This window comes from Rattus norvegicus, chromosome 19 (genome assembly GCF_036323735.1).
Source record: "Rattus norvegicus strain BN/NHsdMcwi chromosome 19, GRCr8, whole genome shotgun sequence".
Classification (NCBI taxonomy): Eukaryota; Metazoa; Chordata; class Mammalia; order Rodentia; family Muridae; genus Rattus; species Rattus norvegicus.
The window spans coordinates 10,473,581-10,492,025 of record NC_086037.1 but is presented as its reverse complement, the minus strand read 5'-3'; the positions used below and the strand labels follow the sequence as shown (position 1 = coordinate 10,492,025).

General features: G+C 51.3%; 2 protein-coding genes across 12 annotated transcripts in view; both read left to right on the top strand.

Annotated features, from left to right (window-relative positions):
- Nucleotides 1-8,425, top strand: part of Nlrc5 (NLR family, CARD domain containing 5) — a 103,623-nt gene extending 95,198 nt beyond the window's left edge. For 10 of the 11 annotated variants that reach the window (XM_039098152.2, XM_039098155.2, XM_039098156.2 and 7 more), the window contains 10 exons: nucleotides 2,001-2,084; nucleotides 3,185-3,268; nucleotides 3,517-3,600; nucleotides 3,710-3,787; nucleotides 4,461-4,544; nucleotides 4,627-4,698; nucleotides 4,935-5,018; nucleotides 6,169-6,252; nucleotides 6,616-6,699; nucleotides 7,168-8,425. In XM_039098152.2, coding sequence (XP_038954080.1) covers nucleotides 2,001-2,084; nucleotides 3,185-3,268; nucleotides 3,517-3,600; nucleotides 3,710-3,787; nucleotides 4,461-4,544; nucleotides 4,627-4,698; nucleotides 4,935-5,018; nucleotides 6,169-6,252; nucleotides 6,616-6,699; nucleotides 7,168-7,270 — 841 coding nt within the window. In that variant the 3' untranslated portion in view covers nucleotides 7,271-8,425. Of the gene's footprint in view, nucleotides 1-2,000; nucleotides 2,085-3,184; nucleotides 3,269-3,516; nucleotides 3,601-3,709; nucleotides 3,788-4,460; nucleotides 4,545-4,626; nucleotides 4,699-4,934; nucleotides 5,019-6,168; nucleotides 6,253-6,615; nucleotides 6,700-7,167 lie in introns of those variants that run through there. The other variant, XR_005496893.2, reaches the window with a different exon arrangement.
- Nucleotides 8,426-14,242: 5,817 nt separating this feature from the next.
- Nucleotides 14,243-18,445, top strand: part of Cpne2 (copine 2) — a 37,539-nt gene continuing 33,336 nt past the window's right edge. Inside the window, exon 1 of the mRNA NM_001256466.2 lies at nucleotides 14,243-14,419. The gene's annotated coding sequence lies outside the window, so the exon portion shown is untranslated. The remainder of the gene's footprint in view (nucleotides 14,420-18,445) is intronic.

The following is an 18,445-nucleotide window of genomic DNA, read 5'->3' as shown; positions in this document are numbered from 1 at the left end:
TTTTTTTTTTTGGTTCTTTTTTTTTCCGGAGCTGGGGACCGAACCCAGGGCCTTGCGCTTCCTAGGTAAGTGCTCTACCACTGAGCTAAATCCCCAGCTCCATGTGTATGTTCTTATTTGCCAGGGTGAGCACACAGAGATCAGAGGGTAACTTTTGGGAGTGGCGCTTTCACTCCATTAAATGGGATTCAGGAATCAAATTCAGATCCTTAGGCTTGGCATGGAGCATCTTTATCTATGGAGCCCTCTTGCCAGCCACAGTTGTTTCTTAGTAACTCTCTACTTTTACTCTCCTAGTAATTTGCAATCATCAAATTCATAGAGATGCCAGAAACAGCCCAGCCCAAAAAATAGTCCCATGCTGCACAGACACAGCTCACGCATGTTTTTGGAGCCCATGTAACTGCATCTTTCTGCTTTAAACCTTTTTCTCTGATGGCCCAGAAAACACCCTGGCTATAAAGGGCTCTATAATTTCAAAAATATGTAACAAAGGTGAGATCCCCTGGAGATGACGCTTCTTCAGAAAACTTCCCAGTCAGTCTGTGAGCCATTTTCCAGATTTTTCTCCACGTACATGCTCACTCAGTGAGTGGTAGCCCATAGCAGTGACATGCTCCTAGTCTGTCCCTCTTAGCTCATCTACAGGAGAACCGTGAGGGCTGGAGGGAGACATTAGGAAACCTTGGACCATGCAGAACCCTCCCATCTTTCCGTGGGCCTACTGCTCGGGTTTTCCCTGGGTACTCACTGCTCACTCAGACTTCTAGAATCTTCCCAAAGTTTTATATGAGCAGTTAAAGACTCAGTGAGGCCATTCATTGGCTTATCTGTGTGGCCCCCAGGCCTTGGCCAGGGCTAGGGGTTGGTGGTTCTACAGAGTGGATCATCCTGCCTGTCATGCTCGGTCTTGAGTCCCAGACACTCAGGCTGCTCCTTACCACATTCTTCTTCATTGTCTGAAAGAAGGGGATGGGTCCTCAATGTACAGAAGCCAGACCTGTCAGTACCATGTCTTCTGCCACTAGCAGCTCTCCTCAAACCCAGCCAGCTCCTTCCAGCTGTCTTCACCCCCTTCTCAGGTTAGAGAGGAGGACCCTGCTCAGAGCCGGCCCTTCAGGTGGATGGGCTCTTGCTAGGCTGCTGGTGGCCTTTGCTGGCTGAGGCTGTGTCATTTCAGCACTGACTATGTGTCCTTAAGAATCGTATCCCTAGGAAACCGAGGCGGTTGGCCAAGTCCTGCTGCCACATTGCCATGCTGGCTTGGGCACACGCTTCGCCTCTCTAGGCTAAGTCTTCTTTCTGAGCTCTGATTTCCTGGGATTATGAGGATTAAATGAAATACTGCTTGGTGAGTGCTGTGAGCAGGGGCTGGCTACATTCACTTGGTAGAAGCCCTGGCTAATTACTGTCATTTGTTTCTCTTCAGTGCTCAGGCTAGGGACCTTGGGATCACCAACCAGTGGATAGGACCCTGGAAAGGGGTCCTGAAGTTCTATTTCTTTAGGTTCTTTTTCTGCTGCTGCTGCTTTCTCTTATGACCCTGAGTCAGTTCCCTTCCCCTCTGAGCCTCAGTGTTCCTTATCTGTAGAATGGACATGGCAGTGCACCCACGTTTCAAGATGGCCTCATCCCAGTCTTTGGCCCCTGTTTATGTGATCTCTGTTACTGCTTATCACCAGTCTAAGCATGTGATTAAGAACACAGAACCAGGGGCTGGGGATTTAGCTCAGTGGTAGAACGCTTACCTAGGAAGCGCAAGGCCCTGGGTTCAGTCCCCAGCTCCGAAAAAAAGAACCAAAAAAAAAAAAAAAAAAAAACACAGAACCACTGGCCGTTCGACTCAATAGTCCATGCACAATTTATGGGTACCATTTGCTTTTCGCACATGACATTGGAGGGCCGTGATTATGCTCAGGATAGAGGCCTCACGAGTCTGTCTAGACAGGGCCTCAGTCTGCACCCAGGCATGCAAATTTCATCTGGCCTCTTCTCTCTAGCCTCAGTCATTTGCCACTGGAAACCTCCTCTCTGGACTTGCTTGTTCAAGGATTAAGCAACATGACCCTGCTGCAGGACCTTTGGTGAGTAATCAGCCACCCATGGGGAAAAGAGAGAGCATCGCTGGTCATCTCTGTTGTTGGGATACCATCCAGAGAAACATTGGGCACCTCCACTGGAACCTGTGATTTCTCCCTCTGGGGACATCCCTGTCCCCTTTCAAGCTGGTGCCTGTTGTTCTTGACTCCTAGTACCACCAGCTTCCTGGATACAACAGTGACGTAACAGGGTAGGGTTGGAACCCCCTAGAAACCCTTCGTGTGCATAGAATTCTCTGTAGATTTGTGTTAAAATGATAATTAGGACTGTACAAGTCCAGATACCCAGATCCTATGTTTCCAGTGAGCACCACAGTGGAGGTGGTTTTGAGGGCCAGAGACCGAACTTTGTGAAGTGAGGGAGGGGCTGGACTTAATCTCACCTGTGATCTTACCTCCTGCCTACTTGACAAGAGAATGATGCCACACTCTCTTATGATGTGGTTTACCCCGAACACTAAATATTGTGACTAGAACAAATTCCAGTGGTGCCACAGGCATTTGGTTCTGTCAGAGGCCCAGCCTGACCCTGGCAGGGCCTGTGGTTTACACACTGGGGGGGGCATGGCACACAGAATCCAAAGTCAAGAGGCTTCAAGGAAGCTTACCACAAGAAGGGAAACTGTACCTTTGGGCAGTTTAGTTTACTTTTAGTTTAGCTTGGCTCTTGCCTCTCGTGTAGGCAAGACCATTCCAGGAGCAGAAAAGGAAGGCAGCAGTGATGATAATGAGGATGATGGTAGTGGTGATGGTGATGGTGGTGATGGTGGTGATGGTGGTGATGGTGGTGATGGTGATGATGGTGGTGGTGGTGATGGTGGTGATGGTGGTGATGGTGGTGATGGTGGTGATGGTGGTGGTGGTGATGGTGGTGATGGTGGTGATGGTGATGGTGGTGATGGTGGTGATGGTGGTGATGGTAATGGTGATGATGTAGAAAGCCCCCTATTTCAGTTCAGATGCCTTAACTGGGGAACCCGCTTGCCATCCCACCAGACTTTAACCAGGAGAAGTGTATGTAGGCTAGGTGAGATGGGAGATGGGAGACAGGCTAATAGTTCTTCATCTTTGCTTTTCTCCCCAAGTTTGAAGCACAGCCAGATTGGAGACATGGGCACTCAGCACTTAGCTGCCATCTTGCCAAGGCTGCCAGGTCTCAGGAAACTAGAGTGAGTCTCAACCCCACTGAGAAGAGCCTGCAGAGACGCTATCATGTTTCTGGGGAACCCTGGCCCCTTTCCCAGGCCAGTACTGGTGAAGGGAAGGCTCTCCCAGTCTTGATGCCCAGAACTTGTGATCTCCTATGCCCTGTTCTCTGGGTCTTTGTCCTCCATCAGGAGGGAGGTGTGGCTGCATCTCTTATGCAAATGTGGGGGATGAGGGAAGAAAGAGGGTCCAATAAGCTCCCCTTCCATAGCCTCTCAGGGAACAGGATTGGCCCGGCTGGGGGAATGCAGCTGGTCAAGTCTCTCACCCATTTCAAGAACTTGGAGGAGATCATGTGAGTATCCAGATGGGATTCCCCCAGCCCTCTTGCTCCTTCAGAACTGGGCAGAGTGGGATCCTGAGCAGGTGGGCCATGCTCAGCACTCTATCCTATCCTCTTCCAGACTGGGCAACAACACTCTGGGGGATCCCACAGCCCTGGAGCTGGCTCAGAGATTTCCCCCACAACTCAGGGTCCTGTGGTGAGTGTCCCCCTGACAACTTAGCATACAGAGCAGCAGAGAGGGGACCCAGGAGAAGTGGGATCCAAGCCAGCCATGGGTAGAGCAGCTTAGCCTGAGATTGGCATGGCCCACACCCCGCTGCTGCTTCACAGTCCCCAGATTAAGCTTAGTGTTGACCCTACCCCGTTGTCTCTGGGAGCCTCCGGCCAAGTTTCCACCCCTTCGGAACCTCATGTGTAAAAGAGGTCACCAACCCAAGTTGTCCTGCTTGAGAACAGGAATGAGTTCGAATGGTGTTTGAATGAAATGTCAGTGAAAGGTCATGTGCAAAAGCTACAAGGATCATGGCTCCGTCTTCTGCAAGTCAAGTTTGTGGCTTCCTGAGCCCCGTGCAGCCCTGGGTCTGGGTTTCTTGTGTGTACCATATTCTAGAAAGAGAGCTAAAACAAAAAACGGTGTGAAAAGCTCGACTCCCCAGTAGATGAAGAAGCCAAGCCTTGCACTTAGTGTCTCAGACCCATAAGTCAGGGACCTTGGCATCTACTGGGTTCTTTGTGGGCTGGCACAGGGTCAAAGGTTGGTTAAGGTTGCTGCTCTGGTCTGCGGCACAATTTCAAGAGTGTGAGGCTTAAGGAAGGCTCCCAAGCCCCAGAACTGGCCCCAGGCTCCTCTTACCTTGCTCTTTCAACAGCCTGACATCCAGCCATCTGGGTCCAGAGGGGGCCCTGTGCCTGGCCCAGGCCCTGGAGCAATGCCCACACATAGAAGAGGTCAGGTGAGGTGGGGTCCTTCCTGGGCTGAGGGACAGGTTGGAAGGGTCTGGGGCAGTTCTGACTGCTGTCTATCCTGCCCCATAGCTTGGCAGAGAATAACCTAGCTGGAGGTGTCCCACATTTCTCCAAGAGGCTCCCACTGCTTAAACAAATCAAGTAAGTGGCCTTCCCTGATTGCCTGGGGCCCTGGAGATAGAACTCTCTTCCAGGGATGCCTTGTTCCCAGGAGCGTCTCTGAAGAGATGGTACTGAGGGATGGGGGAAAGATAATTTTTAAGACCTGCCCCCTGGCCTTGGCCAGGTCACTCTGGTCCCTTCTGCTTTCATTATGGGGAAAGGGTACCTGACAGTTATGACCCCTGTCTCAGAGGACCACCCCTATTCCATCCCAGCCTGGTGTCCTGCAAGATTGAAGACCAAGCTGCCAAGCACCTTGCCACCAACCTCACGCTCTGCCCAGCCCTGGAAAAACTCTTGTGAGTTCTGGGGTGGGCCCTGGGTTGAGCAGAAAGGATGCCTGGGGCACCTGGCCCTGCCTACCGTGAGCTACTGCTGCCCCAGCCTCTCTGCCAATCTTCCCTTCTGGAGATGGGAAGCCCTTTCCTGCCTTATAATCTTATCCCATGGATTCCACGGAGACAGGGCAGAGCCAGTTTATCTGTGGGATGGGAAGGAAGATGGGCCACTTGGTCTGCAAAGGATTTTTGTCTTAGACCCTCCCTCTGAGGGGCTTATGGAACCTCTACCTGTAACTAGTTGTTCTAATGCAGAAGGCAGAAGCCAGTAGAAGCCACCCCTTACTGGCTGCGAGCCCTTTGGCCATCCCACTGCCTCAGACCTCACTGTCAAATCGTTAAACCTGACTGCTGGGGCTTGAGGCCCTGGGCATAGAGAAGAAGAAAATTCTAACTCCCCAAAGTACAGAGCACAGAGTGCAAGAGGATTTCTAGATTTTCGTCCTAAATAGTCTGGGGAGTTCTGTTTCTTTTCTGCCTTGGGGATAAAACCCAGAGCCTCAGATATGTCAGGCGAGTATTAGGCTATTGAACAAAACCCTCAGTCTTCAAGGTTCTTAATCCCCCTCCTTATGCCACAGGTCAGCACTGGCTGATCTTGAACCCTCCCTTTAGAACCAGCAAGCAGTGGCCCTCCCTTTTGAACCTTGGGGGAACAGAGCAAAGCACTGAGTACCCTAGGATGGATGGGCGCTGTATTCGCTCTCTTCATCGCTTCCCCTATGGAGTCCTTCACGTGGAGATTCCACGAACAGTAGAGACATACGCTTCCGTTGAAGATTAATTTCTCAAAGCAAAAACAATGTTGGGGGAGGCTTTTTAACTATGACACACGTTGTCACATGGAAATTAGACATTGTGCAAGGTGTTTTCTTGGTGTACATTGCGTCCTATTGTGGTTTCTGGGGAACACGGTGCTCAGGGATAGGGTGGGGGTGGATAGAGAGGAAAGAACCACCCGAACCCTGAGAATTCTCCAGGGGTAGGTACTCAAGCATCTGGCTGGGTAACATCTCTTGTACGTGGTACTGCTGGCACCTAGGGCTTCCTACTGCTCTCCTTTGACTCAGTGCCCTCCCACCTCTGAGCTTGCCCCTCCTCCACCTTGCAGGCTGTCCTGGAATCACCTTGGTGATGAGATGGCTGCTGAGTTGGCCCAGGTCCTGCCACAGATGGGGCAGCTGAAGAGAGTAGAGTATGACTATACCCTTGGGTGGGTGGGTGGGTGGGTGGGGTGTGCAGAAGTGACCCTCATCCTGAACAAGCCCAGAGGTCACTGCAATATTCCTGCCTCCTGGAAATCTGCCCAGTGTCTTGGAACACTGTCCCAAGCTGGTCCCAAGCCCCTGCCAAGCTTAGTTCGTCCCATGCTCGAGCCCTTTAGACTTTCTAGTGTTCCCACCAGGGGTCAGAGTTCTCTGCTCCATGCTGGTCATATGGGGAAGAGGTGGCCTTGTTTTGCCCGGGATGGGACATGGAGAAGGAATACCCCCACCCCCACCTCAAGCCTCACGCTTGCCTCTGTTTTCCTCTCCCTCGGCTACTGTCCACTGCGAAGCTTGGAGAAGAACCAGATCACAGCATGTGGAGCCCAACTCCTGGCTCAAGGGCTGGTCCATGGATCCTGCGTCCCAGTCATCCGGTAATGAAGGGCTGGGCCTTGTAGTGGAAGGCCACCCAGACCCCTCAATCTAAAGCAACCTCTTATGGGGAAAGGCAGAGCCTGGGTTGAGGGTTACCCAGAGGGACTTGGACTACTCCATCAGGAATTTGGCAGCCCGCAGACCTGGATCAAATCCCAGTTATAACATTCGCCGACTGCGTTAACTTTGCATCTGTAACTTTGTCTCTGAACCTCAACTTCCTTGTCTGTATGTACCTGGGAGGGTGGTGCAGACCTAAGGGACTGCATAGGGCAGAGTCTGGGACAGAGCTAGCTGACTCTCAGTGGGGAGGGGGTGTCATACCGAGATCGCTATACTGGCATGTCACCTTAACTGGGTGACATGATGTCTGCTTTAGGCCATGATCTCGGAGTCCTGTAGGTAGGTTAGGAACAGAGACAAGAGGATGAGGGAACAACTCTAGAGGTCCATCTCTTTGCCCACAGCCTCTGGAACAACCCTATTCCTGCCTGTGTGGCCCAGAGTCTGCAGAGCCAGGAACCCAGGCTGGACTTCTCCTTCTTTGAGCAGCAGCCCCAGACTCTTTGAGGAACCTGATGGACCTCTCAAGACAACCACGTCACCCACCAGGAGAGGGGGCTCAGAAGAACATCAATTGGGACAGCATCCTATGAATGCCCCAGGAGAGAAGAGCACATTTTTCCTGTCACAATCCTTAGGAGGCACATTCTTAGGGACTGAGAGCTTTGTATGACCAAAAGAGGATCATATATCATATATCATACATGACATGTGTTACCAAATGGGACATGGACATTATGAGAGCACTATGATGTCATATATACAGGAAAGGCTATGTATGGTGCACTCTGACCTCTCAACATGGGAAGGTTATACTCAAAATAGGTCAAATACAGTATTACCTGGAACTTCTGGCATGACACCTGGTCAGAACCCCTTAGCACTGTAATTAGCAGTGCACATGATCAGGAATCCACCTATGACATGATGTCCATATCACATGACACTCAGCTTGCCAGGGGACCACAGACAAGTCCAAGACCTAATTTATTACTAGTTAAAAAAAAAACATGAAGTTAAGCTAATGGTACAGGCTATGCTACATGAACAACCTTTTAGCTGTTCGGGAAGCTGAGGCAGAAGGATTGTATGTTCAAGGCTAGCCTGGGTAATTTAGTAAGATTCTGTCTCAAAAGGTCAGAAAGGGCTGGGGATATGGCCCCGTGTTAGAGTGCTTCCTAGCATGTGTGAAGCCCTAACCTCAATGCTCATACCACTTTTAAAAAGTATTTAGAAGCCATTTCTGGAGGTCCTTTTGTCTTGTGCTAGGAGGGGGTTAAGTATTGAGTGGCCCAATGGTCAGGGGTCTGGGATTCGCTAAGGACTCAGCATGAAGTCCTCTCCTGCCAGAGCCTTAATTCTCCTTTCTGCTAATTGGGTTCTGAGGAATTCCAGCCCGGGCTTAAGAGCTAACCTGACCTAGGGCAGTTCATACTCACCTCTTCTTTCCCGGCTTAAGGGACAAAGTCAAGCCAAGGGTTTAGGGATAGGCACTTCCAGAAGAGTAGACAAGGCTACTAGGTCTACCCTACCCACTACCTCAGCAGGATTCAGAAACCACTTGAACCACGATGTTTTGTTTTGTGACTTCCAAAAAGGGGGAGGATAGGCTCACTACATTCCGTGTCAAACAATCAATAAAGTGTATCTGGTGTCTGATAAGTTTCCTGCTTCTCTGAGGTGAGAAGTGTACCACCTGAGCGCTGGAAAACTGTGGAGATGGACGGAAGTGAACTATCGAGGACAAAGGATTAAAGTTCCCGGCCCGAGTGATCGCAGGCCTAGTGACTCACCTGTCGTACAAGGCTGCTGTCAAAACTCAGGTGGTGGGGTTGGGGATTTAGCTCAGTGGTAGAGCGCTTGCCTAGCAAGTGCAAGGCCCTGGGTTCAGTCCTCAGCTCAAAAAAACACAACAACAACAACAACAAACAAACAAAAAAAAAACAAAAAACACAAAAACAAAAACAAAAACAAAAAAAAAAACCCAAAAGCCTCGGGTGATAGAAACGGCTTTGCTCGACTTACATAATACTTAAAACTCTCTTACGAAATGATCAGTATTTTTAATTTGGGAGCGTGTACATAAAAATCCCGACTCTGGCTTCCCCTGGAGCTACCTCAAAGCCAGGCATGGTAGCATATTCGTATAACCCCAGCTTCAGAACTTGGGCCATTTAGGGAGGAGAATGAAAGTTCAAGGTCTCTCTGTGACATTTCAAATTCCAGCCCGGCCTGGTCTATGAGAGACTCTATAGGGCGGGGTTAGAGGGAGCTAATTGAGCCCTCCCACTTGGTGGAACAAAGCTACTCTGATGGGGCCACACAGATGTGACCTTTAGCTGGGGCACACATCTCTCAGGCTGCTACAGTCCCTCCCCTATCGTCCTGACACCACATCAACTACCTTCCTTTGCTTTTTGCCTGCAAAAGGAGTGTGGCACATTTTGAACATGGCTGTGAATGTGACTTGGCCCCTTGCTATGTGCACCCATTCACACACACACACAAACACACACACACACACACACACACACACACACGTACAAGTTAACTGGTGAGAAAGAATAAGTTCTGATTATATTTTAATCTCCCTTTATCTTTCAGGGTTGAGTGTCATAAAGAGTGCAGAGATGGCCCAAGTGTCAGAATGACACCTCCTCCTCCTACCACCACATTGTGAAAAGCCAGGAGAATAGGGTGCAGTAATGGCCAGTGCCACTAGAGGGCAGGTTGGCCCACCAGTGATTTCCCAATAGACCTCACTAGGGAGGCCATCAATGGCTAGGTGCTTGGCATGTCAAAGCATACTTGTGGCTCACCAGGATGACTTGGCCCTGACCTTTTTTTGGCCCTCTGCATAGTCTCCAACATCCTGCTAAGCATGAGGAGAAAGTCCTCTAGCCAAGCGCCAAGCACCTAGCCATTGTACCAGGACACTCTTATCAGGTCAGAATAGGGGCACACTTGGTGCTATCCATTGTGAACACGGCCAGGAAGTTAGCAGGTAGAGGATCCAAGAGGTTTACCAAGAAATTCTGGGTCCAGTTCTGTTTCCCTTTTCTGGGAAATTGCCAGGTCCGCTAGCAGGAGTTGTTCTGACTCTTGTCTGACCCAGACTGAAGACAGAAATTAAAGTTAAATTTCAAAAAGAACCAAGCATGTCCACCAGACGTGCCAGACCTAGTGACACGCACAAAGTAGTCCCCGAGGACAAGGAGCCCAGAACACAGAGACAGCCTTTCCTTTGTAGCCCAGTGTTTTTTCATTAGGTTTTCTCTAACTCTGCCTAAGTTCTAAATGCTAAGAAACGAGTGACCCCAAAACACACCACAGGCTGACTGGCAATTCAGAGCTGGCTAGACCCACCTCAAGTCGGTGTGCCAATTCCTTGTTCTTTTCCTTGAGAAACTTCCTTTCCTACCGCCTACCTGCCTGGGAACCTTGACGGGTTCTCACCTAAATAAAGCAAGTTGGGCCCAGTGTCATGGATGGCTTCCTCCGGGAGTAGACTCTGTTTAAAAATATGGAGAGAATCAAATGAAATCCAGTCACTGGCAGGCCAATGTGAGAGCCTTCTTCTGTAGGAGAGCCTTCTCGGTGGTATGGTGGTAAGGATGTGGTCTGGCCTGGGAGCACCTAAGTCCTCCTGCAGGGTGGGAGACGTTCTTTGTTACTTGTTCATCTCTCCTAGGGGGTCGCAGAGGACACCAGTGTCCATCTTCCTGAAGGGAACTGTAATTGTTTCTATCTTAGACCCGAAGCCTCTCTCCACTGCTTTGTCCCTTCTGTCCCCCGGCACACACGTCTGCTGGAAGTCACTCTTCCGAGCCACCTTGGGGAATTGATAAAGAAGATCCCTGTAGGGCTGGAGAGATGGCTCAGCGGTTAAGAGCATCCGACTGCTCTTCCAGAGGTCCTGAGTTCAATTCCCAGCAACCACATGGTGGCTCACAACCATCTGTAAAGAGATCTGATGCCCTCTTCTGGTGTGTCTGAAGACAGCTACAGTGTACTTATATATAATAAATGAATAAATAAATCTTTAAAAAAAAAAAAGAAGCTCCCTATAAATGTCCAGTTATGAAAGCCTCTGTGTGCCATGCCTGTGAGGGCTCCACTTCGGCAAGCCTGAGCCTCCCGAGATTGGCATTCTGCATTTCTAAGGAGCTGAAAGAGAACCTGGGGGTTCTCCTAGGCCAGGGTTTGAAGTAGCCTACAGGTCTGGGTGTCCTGAAGACACCCCCCACATCCTCCCCCGGCCAAGTGAAACGTTCATGCATCCAGACAAAGAAGACCACATTCAGAGTTTACAGGAAAAACCACTCGGTGGTCAGCATGCTGATGATCACCGGGCGACTTAGGTCCCATGGATTGGTCACCAGTGGGTGGCCAGCCATCATCGACAGTGAAAGGAAGCCTTCCTTTGGTTATGGCCACACCACCCTGAACACTCCTGATCCCACAGGGCTTGAGGAAGCTTTCCCTGTGAAGGGCAGCCCAGCTGTGGTCTGAACCCAGTCAAAAACTGCCTTCACTGAGCCCGCATGATCTCGGACCCATGAGACAAGCTTTGGGGCACTGGCACACACATGATAATCCTAACTCCCTCTGTCCCTTCCCCTCACACACACCTGAGGCCAGCCACGTCCTGGCAGCTGTATGCTCCGGATATCTTTGGCTTACAAACACAGGGAAGGGCACAGGCCACCGGGGTTACTCTGAGCAGTTTGGCCAGGCAACCAGCACCAGGGGGATGAACCCCAGAAGCATGTGCTGAGTTACATGTGCCCCACATGGGCCTTTTAAGGGGTTCAGGCTTTCAACTGTACAGAAAATTCTCTAGATTCTCAAGACACGGGAAGGTTCACTTTCACTGCCTGGTCTTACATCTGGCATTCAGTGCATGACACTAACCTGGGACGAACACTTGACCTGTGTCTCCTGACCTCTGCCCCTGGCTTCCAGGCAGCTTCATGAAGCTATGACTATGATGGTTTATATGTGCTCGGCCCAGGGAATGGCACTTTTTGGAGGTATGGCCCTGTTGGAATAGGCGTGTCACTGTGGGTGTGAGCTTTAAGACCCTCATCCTAGCTGCCTGGAAGCCAGTCTCTCACTAGCAGCCTTCAGATGAAGATGTAGAACTCTCAGCTCTGCCTGCACCATGCCTGTCTGGACGCTGCCATGCTCCTGCCTTGATGATAATGGACTGAACCTCTGAACCTGTAAACCAATTAAATATTGTCCTTTATAAGAGTCGCCTTGGTCATGGTGTCTGTTCACAGCAGTGAAGCCCTAAGACAATAGCCAACATGTCTGATGCTTGCCCTTTAAAGTACCTACATCCTCTAGGTTTATGTAGAGTTACACAACTGTTAGTCAACTCCTCATCACTGTGATGAAACACTTCAGCCCTGAAAAGGAGGATTTCCTCTGAGTTGTAGTTTGGGCTCACGGTATGGAGGGCTCCGTTGCTACTGGACATTCAAAAAGGCAGAATATCACACCTCATGATGTTGAAGGAACAGAGAGGCGGTGGTGAAGTCCTTGTACAAAGGGAGATGACACCCTCAGGGGCGTGATCGGGTGACCTTCCTCTGACCAGGTCACAGCTCCTAAAGTTCCCAGCACTTCCCAACAGTGAAAATGATTTACAGAGTAAAACTTCAACACATGAGCCTTTCAGGACATTCTAGACCCAAATCATAACTGCATTCTAATTTTGAAACCTTTTTTCCCCATCCCTCCAAGAAACCCTGTATCGAAGAGAACCACATCCATTTTCCCTCCCAGGCCTCTGTGGCTGCATCTCTCCTGGACATTTCTAAAAATGGAATTATTCAATAAGCCTTTTATGACGGGCTGCCTTTGAGACCATCCCTACTTTAATGTGCCAGTACTTTCTCTGGGTGAGTAATATTCCACTGTGTGGATTGTGCACGGGACTTTCCCTTACAAACAGTTGATTTTGGCTCTAGTGAACTATGTGGCAAGAATGTTTGTTAAATTACAAACATTCATGCTCAACTTTTTTTTTTTTTTTGGTTCTTTTTTTCGGAGCTGGGGACCGCATGCTCAACTTTTTGCACGAATATACGTCTTCATTTCTCTTGGGTAGGTACCAGGAATGGAATTGCTGTGACACCTGATCTTAGTACTCCGCCCTCCCCATCAGGACCTAGCAACATCTTTCCCTGGACCCTCTAAACGCTTTAATTCTGGGTTCTTAGAAGAGTGCTGGTCAGGTCCCATGGCTGAGTTGGGTCTCTATGCTAATTGCCTTTCATCCTGAACTTATTCATCTACTTGTCTACCTGGCATTGCTCCCCAGTCTGGAAAAGACTATGCGGTCCCCATTTTCTACCTCCGCTCTAAGAGGAGCCACAGGTTGCTTTGTCCCAGAGCTGAGCAGAGGGCATGGAGGACTTTCTGTGCAAGAAGACCGAGGAGAATCTAGAGAAAGGCAGAAAGCTCCGGGGACAGGCAGGCAGAGAGAACAAAGCTCTGTGCCCTGGGGCTGCTTAGTGGGGGCCCTTCTAAGGCTGCAAAGTGCCAGTGACTCAGACGTGGGGGGGAGCGCGTAGCTACTGCAAGAGTCTCACGCATTAACCCTTATCTGTCTGGAATAGAAAACCTACAACCCAAGCGCAAGGCTTTACTGCTCAGTCCCACAATTCCCCCAGTCCGTGCACACCAGGGCCCAGGGCTTTAACTATGCTTATAAGATCTCTGGACAGCCAACCTCCAACCCACTCCCAACAGTATCTCGTTAAAAGAGCTTCGGCCCTGATGTCCAGTGGTTAACTCGATCGGAGGGTACAAAATACCACTGAGTGACCACCAGCTGCCCAGCGACAAAATAAGCCCTTAAGAACTGGTGCCTCTTCTGGGTCAAAAACGGGATGCACAGAGTGGGAGGCCTCAGCTCCGCAGAACTGCTCTCCCGTTGATCCCAAACCCCACTCTGAACGGCTTTAGCTCATCGTCTTTGTCACGGGAATATGTGTCATCTTCCCTGTCTCAGGCGACAAGAAAACGCTATTGAAAGAAATAAAAAATATATTTTTAATAGTACAATAAGAGGAAGAAAACACTGCGGTTCTTGTGCCGCTCCAACAGCCGGAAGCAAGTACTGGGCGTCTCCCCGAGGGCTCAGTGCCCAGCCCTGCCCGCTTTGGGGCGAAAGCCACGGGCGGCGCCTCGGGGTCTAGCGGGCCAGGAGATCGCACCCCTGGGTCCTCGCGTCTACAGCCGGAGCACAACGCACAGAGCTCGGCGGTGCCTGACGCCCAGAGCGGCGGGCCAGGTGCTGGGTGCGAATCCACGGCGTCGCACAGAGTGGCAGCCTGCTGTGTCCAGGTCCTCGCGGGCCACCAGCCGGGAGTCGGACAGGCTCCCGCGCAGCCCGGAGAGCCGCCCCTCCAGGAAGCGCCCGCCTCGCTCCCGCTTCCCGCCCACATCCTCCCTCGACTGGAGGGAGGAGCCGGTGCTGCAGCCGCGGCCCGAGGAGGGCCAGCCCCAGCCCGGGCGAGCGCAGGAGTGGGTACGGCCGCGCGGGTAGCGCCCTGTCCCTGTCCCGCGTCGCCGCCCGACCGACAGCACAGCGCGCGGGGATGCCCCGGCGACCCGGAGCACGCTGAGGCTTGGGGAAGCGCGGTGAGTGGGGTCCGCGGCGACGGTGGGCCGGGCACTGAGCGCGCCCAAGTTCGGCCTGGGGCTTCGAGGGGAGCGGGTTCTGAGGGAGGGACTCCAACGTCCCTGGCCACCGCCCCCCGCAGCACGCCCCGGAGGACTCAGCTCCTACCCGGCCACGCGGGGGCGCCCGTCTGCGGGGGGCTGCTGGATGGGCAGCTTCGGGGACACCGGCTAGCTATTTGGGAGACCCTCTTCCACCGTTAGGTGTCTGGAGGGCCACCGAGAGCTGGCGACCGCAGCCGTCAGCACAATTGCTTGGAGGAGAGTGCGCCCTTTGACCCCACCCTGACCCGGACCTGGCCCTGCTTGGTATCAGCCCTAGGGTCGACTCCCTGCTCCAATGTGGGAGAAGAGATGGGGAAGAGTGCTGAGCGGCTTTCCAGAAGTCGGAGTGTGTTTGCAAACTAGTTTTTGCGCAAAAGCTGTCTGGCACCTGTGTGTTTCAAGGGGTGGAGGAGGAAGTGAGAAGCCCTTTTTTCCCATCCCTGTAAGCGATGCTCCTGGGAAAAATAAAGGAGACTAATGCTCCTCTTTCCTTCTCTTCCCCTCTCCTCCCGAATCCTGTCTTTGGTACAGATGGCTAGTCTTTGGATAAGAGGCTACCTCAAAAGGAGGCTGAGAGTGCCCAAGGTCACAGGTGCAATAGCAACCGGGAGCTCGGGAGCTCGGTGGCCATTCAAAGGGTCTGCCTTGTACTCTGATTCTTCCTGCCCTATAAGTATTCTGGGGGAAGGGGAAAGGGAAAGGCCTTTGAGGATTAGCCCAGATGCCCTTTGCTTTGTCTGACCATAGACCTCCATCATGTAGGGGTGTGGAGCTGTCACTCCGAGATGGGAAGGGGTATTATACTGCCCCTCTCAGAGACGGGAGAGAGTATTAATATTGTCCCTGGAGGCATCTACAGCTTCTGTGGTTGGAGGCCTTGTTACCAGGCAGACTTTCTGCTGAGAAGTTCCTACTCCAGGGTTAGAGTCCTGCCTTCCTACCTGTGGACAGTCCCTCCTTCTGCCTTTTAAACAGCCAAAGTCTTCCAGAATATAGCTCCCTCACCACGGGCTTAGAAGGGACTTGGTGTGTCGAAGTGGGAGGAGCTGGTCATCCAGCCATCTTGGTAGGGAAGCTGCTGTCCAGGAGAGACAATATAAGGTCCCTAATGGATGCTCGAGGATTGAGTCAGGGTCAGAGGTGCCACCTAGCTCCTAGTCCTATGTTCTTTGGCCTCTGGTCCCCTGGCTGCAACTTCTCTTTTGAGGTCAAAAACACTGCTTTTTGAATTGGATGAGAGCCCTTCTCCCGCAGGAAGGGAGGCATTTTGGTTGGGTTGTCATTTCTAATGGCCTATGGACAGCTCCAAGATGGGAGTCATGAGAGACCTGGCCTTGAACACCTTTCTGTGACCAGAAGTAGTATGGTGGCCTCAACTTTGCATTTCCGGTTTCTATAAAGTGGGATGGTCTCCAGGGCCTCCTGGAAACTGACCAGACACAAACACTAAAGCACGAGTTTATTGCACCCTGGCAGGGGGCCCAGTGAACTCCTGGGCTGTCCTTAGGTGGTGATGAGCCCTTGGAGTGGGAGAGTTCATCAGATGCATTTCTACACATGCACACACATGCGCGCGCACACACACACACACACACACACACACACACACACACACACACACACACCCTTTGGCTCTGGGTGTTTTTCCATTTGTGAAATGAAGGCAGACTGCGATGGCAGCCCATTTGCAGAGCCGTGGGGAGGCCAGGACACAGGACAGGTATTCTTACAAGTGGGGAACTCTTCATGAGGGTCTGTGATTGCCTTTCAAGCCCTCCCCCAATGCTGTGAGCATTAAAAATCCGAGGGGACCACGTGAAGAAGAGGACCAAAATGGAGCCTCGGTTTATCTGTATCATAGTGAGGTGTGCACTCTCTGTCCCCTTCTCGTTCTAGGTAATTGTGTGTTTCCTTAAAGGTAGTTGTGAGGATCCGTTTAGATGACAAAGGGCTTGTGTGTCAGCACTGTGACTGGTGCGGGCGGCATTTGGGAACAGCTGTCATCCCATTGTTCCTGGGAATATTAGTACACTTGATTCGCATGACTGCATTCAACATTCCTTCTGGGATATTTTTCTTTTTTCCTCTTCTTCTTCTTTTTTTTTTTTTTTTTTTTTTGGCCCTTGAGAGATGAGTCCTGGAATCTGGATATTGGTACTTCTGAGCTGTTCTAGGGCCAGAGGGGCCTGGGTAGGAAGGTTTGTTCTACGGTGCATCCTGTGTAGGTGACCATCGCCCCGACCTGGAGCTGACTTCACTGGGCTCTGAGGCTTGCATAGAAGACAAAAAGCACTCTCTAGTAATTGTGTTCCTGTCAGGGGGCAGGGTTTCTTTACCTGCTGGGACTTCCTAAATGTTCCTTCCATCCCGTCTTCTGCCCTTGCCGAGACCTGCCAGACAGGCCGGGGCTGCAGAAGTGGGTGCAGAACACCTCTAGAAGCACTGGGCTTCAGAGAGGTCCGTGTGGTCTCTGTAAAAGCATGAGGTACCATCTAGGTAGGGCAAGCTGGTGATGGTGACCATCCAATCATGGTCCACCCGTTGCTGTCCAGGAGAGACAATTTAAGGTTCCCAAGGCTTGAGGACTGAGCTGGGACTAGAGGTGCCCTCTGTGTCCTTTGCTCTTGATTGCTTCCTGAATCTGGCTCCCGTGGAGGTCAAAGAAATTACTGGTTAGTGTGTTAGAGTACCGTCTACTTACCACCCGCAGCCACATCTTTGTCACCTGGTATCTGAGAGGAAGAGACAGGAGGGAGGAGACATCCCCATCCCTCTGCTTTACTGTGTTTTTCCCTGGGTGTTTTTCCATCTGAAGTCGTCATACTTGAACAGTATCTGGAACATAGAAGGTGCCCAGTAAACGCTGTGTGAAGAATGGAAGTCTACCCTTCATCCCAAATGAGGTCCCGAGTGTCAGGTGACAACCTGGAAGGATTGTGAGCTTACCACCTCTGGTCCCTGGAGGGACACTGGTTTCATTATGCTGGGTGCCAGGAAGGAGTGTGGAAAGGTGTGTGTCAGAACAGGGCGGGATTTCCTGGCACAAAAAGCTGGAGGTTATAGGTAGCCACTGTTACTCCTTGCTGCCGTTGCCTTCCCACAGAGGACTGAGAAATACTGGGAAGTGTTATCCATTCCCCACCTAACCTAGATGTTTCTTAATCTCTCTGACCTCAGTTTATCCACCTACTCACTCCTTCCTTCTTTCCCTCCTTCCTTCCTTCCTTCCTTCCTTCCTTCTCTCCTTCCTTCTTTCCTATAATTGGTTGGTTAATTGACCGTGTGTGTGCTGGGATAGAACTTCAAGCATGATCAGTCAACTGCTCTACCACTGAACTCTAGCTCCAGCCTCTCGTCTCTGACCTCAGTTTCTTCATCTCAGAAATGGGCAAGCTAAAAACTGTTTAGCTAGAAGTGTTCCAAGCAGGCCATCTGGGTTAGGGAAAGCCACATGCTAGTGGTGTAACTGTGGTCCAGGCAGGCTCTGCCCCTGGGCTGGAGAGCTTAGGAAGGACAGAGAGGTATGTATCTACAGCCACACCCCCAAGTCTCGAAGGAGGCTCGGCCATGCCTTATTACTTCACAGTCAGAGAAACAGATAGAAGAGAAAGATCCTCACATCACGAGGCAGTGCCTAGTTGCCCCATGGTACTCCCCTGGTGGGTGTGAACACAATACTGGGGGAGCAGAGGTTGAGCCCAATCTCTGACCACAAGGTCACCAAACCCTCAACTCTCCATTAGTTAGGGGCCTCATTCTGACCAGACTCACTCCTGAGGTCCCCTAAGTGCTCAGAGCTCTCGGCAACACAGAGAACTCCGCGTCCATCCCTCAGCTTCCAAGGAGGCAGGAGAGAGGCATGGTACCCAAGCCTACTCTGCAGATGAAGTGCAGAGACCTAGAAAGGAGGAGGGAGTGGTGAGAAGGACCTAACATGAACAG